This window comes from Podarcis melisellensis (genome assembly GCF_964234715.1).
Source record: "Podarcis melisellensis genome assembly, chromosome: 7".
NCBI lineage: Eukaryota > Metazoa > Chordata > Lepidosauria > Squamata > Lacertidae > Podarcis > Podarcis melisellensis.
Genome location: NC_138539.1, coordinates 44,913,699 through 44,925,758, shown reverse-complemented (window position 1 = coordinate 44,925,758; position 12,060 = coordinate 44,913,699). Strand labels below are relative to the sequence as shown.

The 12,060-nt window shown below is 41.7% G+C and overlaps 1 protein-coding gene across 2 annotated transcripts in view; it reads left to right on the top strand.

Moving 5' to 3' along the window:
- The window catches only part of CABLES1 (Cdk5 and Abl enzyme substrate 1), a 51,496-nt gene that overhangs the window by 18,567 nt on the left and 20,869 nt on the right, over window positions 1-12,060 (top strand). For both annotated transcript variants that reach the window (XM_081918088.1, XM_081918087.1), the window contains exon 2: window positions 7,876-7,947. In XM_081918088.1, the coding sequence (XP_081774214.1) occupies window positions 7,876-7,947 (72 nt within the window). The remainder of the gene's footprint in view (window positions 1-7,875; window positions 7,948-12,060) is intronic.

The window sequence follows — 12,060 nt, the reverse complement described above, 5'->3', positions numbered from 1 at the left end:
AGAACAGTGGGTGTGGGTTGGTGTTGGGGTCAGTATGCTCTTCAATTTTTTGACTTGGAATGAGACAAACAGAAATTGCATTTGGGCAGTTTTTTCATACGACCTTTCATAAAAGTGGTAGTTGGTGCAGATATACCAACTAAACTTATAAGCTCTCGAGTAACAGGAGCTTACATCTGTGTTGGCCAAGTGTGACTTAATGTGAGCATAAAAGAAGAAAATGACCAGCTCTATCCTAATTTACAATAGCTTGCTTTGCTCATTCTCAAAGGGGATCCTTGTTTATCCCTACCGGACAGTCAGACTGCTGGCTTCATTCACACGTGGAATTTATTGCATTACAGTGGTACCTCGGGTTAAGAACTTAATTCGTTCTGGAGGTCTGTTCTTAACCTGAAACTGTTCTTAACCTGAGGTACCACTTTAGCTAATGGGGCCTCCTGCTGCTGCTGTGCCACTGCTGCACGATTTCTGTTCCCATCCTGAAGCAAAGTTCTTAACCCGAGGTACTACTTCTGAGTTAGCAGAGTCTGTAACCTGAAGCATATGTAACCCTAGGTACCACTGTAGTTTAACTGATTATAAAGCTAGCGCTTCCAGCCTGCTTTCTAAAGTTCCTTTTACGCTGTGCTTGCCTGTTCCGCCACATCTCAAATGCTATTCTGCCATGTTGTGATAAATGTCATTCACACATGTCATTCCTCCATGCTGTCCCTCTTCCTCTACTTTCTGCCATTCTTCCAGGCTTTACCTGCTTGGCATGACTTTCTGTGCTGAAACACTGGCACACACTTCCTCATCAGACAAAGAAAAAAGTGTGAGCCAGGAGTGCAGAATGCGCCATTGTGCAGCCCCACAGCTCATCACAAAGGCAGGAAAGTTCGCCTCATGTGATTTTCCCATGTTCCAGAAGCTGCAAGCAGATTTTTTCTGAAATCAAATAGCATGGAAATAAGCATTAAACTAGTGCTATATTCCGTTAAATTCCATTAGTTTTCCGGAAGTTGCTTTTACGTCAGCTGAAAGCTCAAATAAATTGCGCAAAATAGCAGTTAGGGGAACGGCAGTAAAACAGAATAAATTGGAGTGTGAATGCAGCCTGTGGCTATCTACCATACCATTTAACCCCCCCCCCCAGACGAAGCCGATTGTGTGTGTGTGTATATATATATATATATGGAAAATTTGTGATTTAATCTGAGAACACTGGAGAGAAAACAAAACTTAAATAAAAGGACAAGGGTAGCTTTTGTTCCATGTTAACCTGATCATATCACACTGCTTTAGGACAAAGTAGTTTGATTTATCATTTCTAGTGAATGGAAAGTCCTGTTCATTGTATAGCAGGATTCATTTGGCACATAGTCAACAAGTGATTAAAAACAAAACCGGGATCAATGTTCATATCCTTTGTCCCTTTCTCATAGAAGTCTTTCTTTATCTTCATCCATGTTGCAGCTTGTTCTCAATAATGTGGCCTAATTATAGGCACGTGACCGACTTGAAATCATTTCTCCCTGTTGACATTTCCTGATGCTTACTTAGGTAATCTTTCTGAACAACTCTGCAGCATTTCTTTGAGCATATTGGCAGGAGTAGAGTGAGCAATTTTTGAAGATCCAGACAGTGCAGTATTTTCATATACTTGGCTTTGTGTAGAGCAGGCTGAGAAGTTTAGTGCTTGCAGTAGCTAACAAGGTACAAATGGCACAAGCTGCTTGTCCATTTCCCTGATCAGGCAGGCTGGAGATTGGATAAGAGCTGTTGCTTCAACAATTAAGCAGCTCAGACATGGCACTTAAGAAGGATCTGGAGACTCCACACCCTCCTGGTTCTTGGTCAGGCCCTGATCAGGTGTTTCCCATGTGCTTCTCCTCCTCCAGAGTAGCCTTGTGTGCAGCTAGTTGGGTCCTGGAGCTGCTGAGTCCTTTACTCACCATCTCTTCTGCTGCTATGGCCCTGGGAGAGATGCAGGAGGGATATGTAACCAGACAGTTCCAGTCCTGAGGTTAGGATGTCCAGATCTGGGATAATTGGCAGAATGGAGATATGCTGGAGGATCCTGCTGCTCATCTGAGGAGGCCTGAGGTTTGCTTTTTGTAACTTACCGTATGTTGTGAGTTATTTGGTTGAGGAATTGTACAGTTATAATTCTTGTGAAACTAGAGGCACGTATGGGTGACTGAACACCACTGGTAATCAGTGAATACTGTTCACTTTATATTCCCAAAAATAATTTTGATAAAACACTTTGGTTTTGTCATTAAGGGAAAAGGATAGAATAGAATTTACAGCACATTGGTAGGCATTTTTAAAACACTGGGCATTTTTTTAAATAAAAAAACTTGCTGTTAATGATGCACACACTGCGACTTCTGCTGGGCTGGGCTCCCAATGAATCACTCCTTCGGTGAGATATGGCAACTGCAGCAATGAAACTATGCTTTATAGGCATAATCCTAGTAAACAGTGCTTTTATTGTTCAAACATTCTTTCTTCTTTGCAGCAAAGCTCCCATGTATGTGTTGAAAGAGCCCTTGAAGTGTTGTTTTTGTGACACGTTTTAATGAACCTCTTGCCCTTTTGTGTAGTTCATGTAATGCAGTTAATTTGACTGGAACAAGTGCTCCTTTTTTATTTGCTTCTGTTTCTTCTGCTTGAGACTAGGGCATGGAATATGCTGTTCAGAAGGCAGGGGTCAGATCTACGCCCCAGTGTGTGTGGCTTAAAACGGCAGTTGTTTTCACATATAAAATTAATTACATTAAAGGGGCAAGAAAGGTGTTGTTCTTCCATGTGCAGCTGTATCTGTGCTTCTACTTTAGATATTTTGGTGGCACAGTCTTGCACTATCATGGCTAAAGAGGAATTAACTCCTGATAAATGGAGTAGATCTATCCTGGCTGCCACTAAAACTCTTTTCTTTAGTGTTTTCACATCTCCATGAGGATTGCAACTCTTGGGATGTTCTCCATTCCTTCTCTACAATGGAGCACGTTGATGTGCTGGCAGATCTGCTGCTGCTTAACATTTTGACGGAGTTGGTCTTGTGTGCATGTGGTATGGCTATACAAGCAGTGTTTTGCACTCTTCACAGAGGAGGCTTCTTTCTTTGTTGCGTACTCTGGGGTCTTCTCCGTAAATATGGCACAAGCGTAAATCTGTGCAGCAATGGAATCAGTTACTTAGTGCTACATTGCATACAGCCCAAGACAAACATTTAAAAGCTATTCCATATATTAAAAAGCAATTAAAATGGAACTAATGCAGATGCAGACTGTGGGATAAGGATCTCCAGTTAAAAGGTGTGTTGAAAGAGGAAGGTCTTCACTAGGCGCTGAAAAGGCAACAGGGACAGCGCCTGTCTAGAATATAACAGGAGGGAATTCGGAAGGGTAGGTGGCACAACATGAGCTAGTAGACAACTAGTTGTGCACATTGGATTGTCAAGTTGTTGTTGTTGTTGTTGTTGTTGTTGTTACCATTACCCAGTTACCATGTGGACAGGCCCAAAAGCTCACAATTTCTGTGAGGTGGGTCAATGTTAATCCTACTTTTTACAGCATTCTGTATGAGGCAGTGACTTATCACCTCATTTATCCAAGATTTCATTGGAATTTGCCTTGCTGGCTTTTAGCTGTAATGTTGATTTATTTAGTGGATTATTTAGTGCAAAACAGCAGTAAAAGATATGTTGTTTCACATTCTGGCTTTTCAGTATAGTAGGCTAAAAGTCTAATCCCACCTAACCCCCGTTGAATTTAGTAAGACTTGCTTCTGAGTAGCCTTGGTTAGAATTATGCTGTTAGTCTGTTACATACCATAATCTAGGATAAAACAGCAGCAGTTTTCAAAATAAAAGCTCTGATTTACAAAGAGTACAACAATCCATGATATGATATAAGAAAACAGGAATTTCCAGAGTGTGAGAAAAATGGCCCTGTGAGTAAGTGTCTGTAAACAGAATGCAGCAAGTTGTAAAAACAAATGTCAGGCTTAATTTTCCACCTCTTCAGCAGCTGCCCCTTTTTGGTCACACCAGTGGCTGAGACATGGAAAACATGCATTAAAAACACTGTGTTGAATAGTATTGCATATTGCAGATTGTCTTTTAAATTATAAATACAGTGGTACCTCGGGTTACATATGCTTCAGGTTACATACGCTTCAGGATACAGACTCCATTAACCCAGAAATAGTACCTTGGGTTAAGAACTTTGCTTCAGGATGAGAACAGAAATCGTGCTCCAGCGGCACGGCAGCAGCAGGAGGCCCCATTAGCTAAAGTGGTGCTTCAGGTTAAGAACAGTTTCAGGTTAAGAACGGACCTCCGGAACGAATTAAGTACTTAACCCGAGGTACCACTGTAATAAATAAATACATTAAATTATTATTATTAATTAAATATTTCTGTGGCACTTTTCTGGGAAGCACTCATTGAAAACAACAACAAAAAAATCAAAAAATCAAATGCTATGAACAGACCAGAAGAATAAAACCCATCCTGTTCCTCCAAACAAACCATAAGCCAACAAAACATAATTCATGGCAGTTAATTTTTTGAGCCAAAGAGGAGTGCTGCTGAGGGGGCCTTTCCACTACCATTCATGTTTGTATTGTCACACTGTGCTGCCTTGTATTTTCTTGCCCTCACCACCATAATGAGAAAGAGAGAGAGAGAGACTATTCTGTTTGCAAAGAGGGTAAAAAATGTTAATTTTCCTCACCAACCAAGTGAGGAGAGAGGGCTGTTAGCATGGGAAGGGGATGAAACCAAAGCATTTGACTGCCAGGGAGTCTTAATTTCATGTATTTTGGGAGCTCTTTCTCTACTGTCACAGTTTTCATCAGTTGCTAGGTCACTGAAGAATTTTTTTAGAGCTCAAAAGCATAGCACTAAAAATAGACCTCAGGTTAAAAATTCAATGACATCATCCTTTGGGGAAGATGCATTTGTATGCTTATAGGTGGAGAGACAGTATGAAATGCTGGATGAGAAGCTCACTTGTATAAAAGAATAATGTATTCTTCTAAGCCAACAAGGGGATGAGCCAAAGGCTAAATGCATCCAGAAGTAAATTGCTCTAGATGGAGCTGCATGATTAATGCACAGTTACTGTAGTCATGAAATAAGAGCAGGTCTTTTGATATCTTCTTCAGAACGTATGTTAAACCTGCTTTATTTAAAAACAAAAAAGATGTTGAGTTTCCCACAACTCTTCTGCAGGCTAGCTATCCACTAAAGTGAGGAACCAGATGGACTACAACTCCCATGAACCCTAGCAAGCATGGCCAATGGGCAAGAATGATAGGAGTTCTAGTTCAACAACATCTGGAGGGTAAAAGGTTCTTCATCCGTGCAGTAAACCAAGACCAGCCTGGCTTTCTTCAATTTTAAACATACACATTGATCACTGTGAAACAGTCCCTAAGAAAATGTTTCTGTGTAAGTCCTGCTGAAATGAATTCTTGTGCTGTTCCCATTAGAACTTCCCAGTGGGCTGTGTCTGAATTTGGCAGGCTTCATCCTACACCAGGGATGGCCAACACAATGCCCTCCAGATGTTGTTGGATCCCAACTCCCATTAGCCCTAGCTAGCATTGTTGTTCTTTAGTTGTTAAGTCGTGTCCGACTCTTCGTGACCCCATGGACCAGAGCACGCCAGGCACTCTTGTCTTCCACTGCCTCCTGCAGTTTGGTCAAACTCATGTTAGTAGCTTCGAGAACACTGTCCAACCATCTTGTCCTCTGTCGTCCCCTCCTCCTTGTGCCCTCAATCTTTCCCAACATCAGGGTCTTTTCCAGGGAGGTGGCCAAAGTATTGGAGCCTCAGCTTCAGGATCTGTCCTTCCAGTGAGCTAGCATAGCCAGTGACTAAGTCTTTAGTAAGAAATCTTACATCGGAATAAAATTATTACTAGATGTTCTTAATGAGTGTGGGTGTGTGTATCTATTCATTTATTTAAAACCCTAAACACAAGGTTAGTGCCACAACAAAATACAGGGAAGTGTATGAACTGAATTCTGTTTTTGTTTTTAAACATTACAAATCCAATTCAAATGACATCACTGGTGAATTTGCATTGGCAAAGAATTGATATACATGTTGTAGCTGGCAGGCTATGATTTTGAACAACACAATAGGTGTACAAGATGTCATTATTCCCCCTCAACTTTTGGGGCATGTGCATTCTAAAATTTTAATGGTTTATTTATTGTTACTCCTCCATGAATGTATTGTGGTTTTAAATATGAAAGAACAAACCTTCTTTCAGCTCTAACAAAGATCCCCAAAGCAGTTACCAAAACAAAAGAATAAAGAAGTTTAAGAACATAACAAAAAATCCTCAGTACCAGGAAGAGATAAAATAGAATAATGTTCCAGAGATTCCAAGTTAGCTGTAAACAAATCAGATCACTAATGCAGATAATGGAAGAGATGGCATTAGCTGTATTTCTGTGCATGTGTATTTGTGTGTATATAAATATCTAATAATTAGTGTAGTCTTATTTGTATAACCCTGCTAACAGGAAGCTATTTATGCTGTCTGAAATGTGGTAATACCTTTTGATTCTTCTGCAAGAGATAACAAACTTCTAAGTCTCTCCAACTTCCCTCCTAGGCAATCTGATTATAGTTCTTGTTTTGTTTTGTTTTGTTTTGTTTTGTTTATGCAGTCTGATACTATCTATTGTATGTTCATTGTATGATACCCGTTTTTTTTCTAGAATTGATTTTATCTTGCTGCATTTCCCCCCTCAAATTACTGAAGTTTAAGCATGTATGCTTGAAAAATATTGAGTCATCGGGGTAGCAGGCCTCGTTTCCAAGGAAGATCTTACTTCCTTTCATTCACGTCCCCTCACCCTCCCCACCACAGCTTCCCCTTCCCTTTCTTCTTGTCTCCTCTGTGATGTGGCCACCTTCCTCTCCCCATTTTTTCTCCTGGTCCTTTTGTTGTTGCTCCTGCTTCATCATCCGAAAACATAGAGGACATATAGGGAGCAGGAAGGCTAGCAACGTGAGCTGAAGATAGTGATTGACAGCTCTTTCACCTGGCAACCTGCAAGGGGACATAATTGGGCCCCAGGGCTATAAGCTGCTGCTGAGTTTGAGATTCCAGAGTTGTAAAGGGAAATATTTTTTTCTCATACAACAGAAAAGGGCATTTTGTTTCCTGGTGTAAATAATTCTGCAAGTGGGAAGAGTACTGTTGTACTTGGGTCTGTTTGCAGCCTTCCCACAGACATCTGGTTGGCAATTGTGAGAAGAGAATGCTGGACTAGAAGGATGGTTGGCCTGATCCAGGATCTTATGATCCTGATCTTATGATCTTAAAAACCAGGACAAACAAGGAGGAAACAAACAGGAAGGAAGGAAGAAACTCAGATGAAAGTTTAAGAAGACATTGGATTCCACAGAAAATGATGTCAGGGGCCACATTTGTCCCATGGGCTGCAGGTTGCCCACCTATGCAGGTTGCATAGGAAAAACCTCAGTAGCAGTTTGAAAAGCCAGAAGACAGAAGAACTGGTGTACTGTGCATTTACAGATCTACAGACTGAAATCTGGGCAACAAGTGTTTACTTTTAAAACACTTAGATCAAACTGGGGGTTTGAAGTTGTGAATATTTGCCCAATATCATTTGAGATCTTGCAATATAACTTCTCTTGCATGACAGCCTTGTTTATGGTGAAGAGAAGTGTGAAGGAAACTAAGAAGCAGAAAAGTTTATTCTATATTGTTATTTTAAATTAGCCCAGTTCAGCTCAGTTTTGTTTAAAAAAGTGTGTTATTATTTGTTAAGGTTAGGGCAATAAATTGCCTATGGTTTTAGTATTTAATTGTTCCTTTTTTCCCTTCCCTTCACAGACGTCGGTTGATTTCCCAAAGGTCTTCACTGGAGACTTTAGAAGATATTGAGGAAAATGCTCCTTTACGGAGGTAACTATATAACTATACAGAGTGTATGCACGTTGAAATGATTCCGTCACTGGCATGCCTTGGCAAAAGGCTCTGCTCCCTTGTTCACCAACTCCTCCGCCACTCTCCCCACATTAATCCCCTCGCTTCTCACTAAGCTACTATTAACCTCCCTTTTCATCTTTCCAACCTTATTTTTGAAGCCACTGCCCTCTTCTGCTCTGCAGCCCTGCTTTGCACCCATTTCCACCGTCATCCCCATGTACAGGCCAGGCTTTACATGTGAATATCTAAGAACTCTGCTGGATCAGACCGGCGGCACATCTAGTCTAGCATTGTTCTCACAGTGGCGAACCAGGTGCCCACAGGAACCACATAAATAGGACTTGAGTGCGGTAGCTCTCTCTATCTTCTTTCTATTTCCCTTCCCCTTTGCCGTTTATTTTGACATTTGTTAGAATTTGGACCATTACAAAACTTTAAATTTGATATTCCACCCAAGAACATGTGAAATAATTGTAGGGGCAGGGGATGAGGGAAGAGATCAGGGCTGTGTCCATCCCTACTCCTTATGTGCTTAGGTCACAAGGGATTCTGTGCATGCAAGGCTGACCCAATACATTTTGTGGGTTGAGATGAAGGAAAAGATGTCCCCGCCCCACATTACACATAGTGTAGAAGTGAACTGGATTGGTTCCACAGCTCCTACCACACTAGCTTCTTCTGGAGGGGCTGACCCTCTTCTGTATGCATATACAGTGGAACCTGAGGTTACATACGCTTCAGGTTACAGACTCAGAACCCAGAAAAGTACCTTGGGTTAAGAACTTTGCTTCAGGATGAGAACAGAAATCGTGCGGCAGTGGCGCGGCAGCAGCAGCAGGAGGCCCCATTAGCTAAAGTGGTGCTTCAGGTTAAGAACAGTTTCACATTAAGAATGGACCTCTGGAACGAATTAAGTTCTTAGCCCGAGGTACCAGTGTAGATCAGGCATAGGCAAACTCGGCCCTCCAGATGTTTTGGGACTACAACTCCCATCATCCCTAGCTAACAGGACCAGTGGTCAGGGATGATGGGAGTTGTAGTCCCAAAACATCTGGAGGGCCGAGTTTGCCTATGCCTGATACAGTATAGGTCCTGCCACATTGGCTTCTTTACAGGTTACAATGAACACGTATAGCAAGCTTGTAGAACTTATTCCAGACCAAGGTCCACATTTTTTCATGGGCAACCTTCCAAACGCCACATGCCACTGGGGACAAAATTGGGCACAGCCTCAGGCGAAAGTGAGCTGAGGATTAACGCAGTTCAAGAACACATTCCATTCAGGCAAAAGCACTCAGGGAATGAGGCCTTGAGGGAGAAGGTGTGGCCAGGGAAAATTCTCAAGGACCAAATAGAAAGGTTTGGAGGGCTACATTTGGCCCCCTAGGTTTGACGGTCTCCACCCCTGCCTGACATAACAAGGAAGTGAGACTAGCAAGCGCAATTTAAATCGGTTATGTGTGAAGAGTCCTTCCCACAGAATACAGACTCTCTTATAGAATTGTTTCAGCTTGGTCAGCGCAAAAAGAATGTAAACATTGGAGCTCTTTACAAGTACTGTTTTGATCACTGATGAACGTTCAGTCCACAAAGAACTTCTTGGGACTGCTGAAGTGATACACATGGCAGTCTGGGGCACACCTTATATAAATACAATGTTCTCTGACAACTCGTAGCTTTTAAGGTCTCTGTCCTGTAGCACCTGACATTTCATGCCAAATATATTCATAATGCTGTAAACATAGGTGCCTCTGGAAGGCAAATTCGTTTGTAAAGACCTCTTACAAAGTTAGCCCGCCGATGCAGTATGCTCTGTGATGCTATGTAGCCTGTTAGAATCCAAACGCTGCATGACTGACTAATAATCTGTTTACCAATTCAGGATAGTGTTGCTCTTTCATCAAAGCATTTGTGTTCACCAGGGACAGAGGATCAACTGTAGCTGGGGCTTTGATAGGAACCCAAAACAAGCTCATAACATGAGGCAGCCTTGCTCAGAGTCAAAGAACTGTTTATTTACAACCCTTTCTTTTTTAACATGATGCTAATTATTTACAAAGACAAAATAAAGAAATGAATAACTTGCCAATCTCATCCTTCTATAAGGTTAGAAAGGGACACAAGTCACAGACTCTTAAAAACTACACAAACTTTGAACTTGCTTGTGATAAAGAGAAAGCGTTTTTATCATTTGTGTTTGTCTTAGGTTTCCTATACGAAAATGAGCTAAACCATCATACTAACTGTTTGCTATCCGTGGAATTTGTTACGTTTGCCTGGCCAATGCATGCCATGCTTTCATTCATCCAAAGGGTGTTCAGATTTTTCCATTGTACTTTTTAACATCCCTTAATACATTTCCCCCAGCTTTTTAAATTGCTTGTTTCAAACCATTCCAAAGGATTCTTACTGTATCCAGGTGCACACCATAACCAGTAATTTCTTTTGTTTTATGAAGAAACTTAAACTAAAAAAAGAGCTCTTATTGAAATGCACTTGCAGTTGATAATGGAAGAAATGTGATATGCTATGCTATGCTATGCTATACGTGTTTTAGCAGTATAATTACCGTATTGGCCTGAATATAAGCCGCACCCGAATATAAGTCGCACCTTTAAAATTGGAGGGCGGGGGAGAGAAAAAATACCTGAATATAAGCTGCTCTATTCCTCGGTGCTCCTGGCTGCATACTGGGCGGGGGTGGGGTGCTGCGTTGCCAGCGGCCTTTTCACTTCCTTGCTTTCTCCCTTCCCAGCCTTGGGGGAGAGGACGGGGGCTACGAGTGGGGCGGGTGCCGTGCTCCTGGTGCTGTTTACCCTGCGCTCCTGGCTGCACACCCTAAGGTCATGAATATAAGCTGCACTTTAACTTTTCACTGTCGGAATTTGAGAAAAAAGTGAGGCTTATATTCAGGCTAATACGGTATTTAAAAAGTAACACCCCCTGTGCATTTTGCCTGTGGTATATCCCCTTGGCAAGACAGAAATTTTATAAAGTTCTCCATAGGTCAAGGCCTGAGTAATTTAGCTTATAAGTATTTACTACTGAAATCCACCCAATTCAAATTGAACAGAACCGTTTCCCCATCTCCTAAGGGGCAAAAAAACTGAATAGCAACATCCGTTGCTTCCTCTTAATGAGTCTGTTCTTTTTAGACCGTATGTAACAAAGCATTCATGAGAGCACTGTGAAGTGCAGTCATAAATTATTCAAATGCAGCTATAATTGCCCAAAGAAATAAATAATATTTAATATTTCAGATTGTTTACTCGTGGTTCTCCTTCCAGTGGACTTCTGCTCGCAGTGGGGATTCTTTTAATTGGAGCCCATTGTGATTGCTGATAGGAATAGTTGAGTGGAGGGAGAAATGGCAGCAGGAAAAGCTATGCTTGCTGAAAGTCTGTCTTCTGCTCTATTAAAGGTGCAGGAGCCCTGTCCTCTTTTCATCTGGCTAACCTGCCTAAAGCTCAAACAATGGCCCTCCATCGAATACATGGGATTTAAGATTGCTTGTCAGCAAAGGGCCATGTGAAAATACACTTTTGAAGCTGAAAACATGCTCTCTGTGTGCTATCAGATCCCTTCGCTTCCATCTCTCATTGTCATATTTTTTTGTGTCCGTTACATCAGTGCATTTATCCTATACACCTCTCATGTCTATCCTCCGATCCCTTCCTAGACCACCAGACCACCGTATCCACTTGTCACAATTCATGCACCATCTGTTGCCAATCAGTCCTCAGTTAATCGTGCTTTATCCTTTGCTCTTCCTCTGTTGGGTGCCTTTGATCTTTCCCTTCCCTTTGGTCCAACACCTTACCTAGATGTAACACCTTTCCCATTCTATGGTGCGTTTTGCACCACCTTCCTACAGCTTAGGTTGTGCACACATTACTGGCTTTACACCCAGAGCATTCTTTCTCTCTCTCTCGCAATAATCAAAGCTGGTCTTAAGGGAAATGCATCACAATGCAGTATTTTATAAGAAACAACAGGATAGATACACATTGTGGCTAATTTTGTGTATAGATCACTTCTCGAACCAGGGGTGGGAGCATACTGGATGCAGGGTAAATGGGAGTGTGTTAA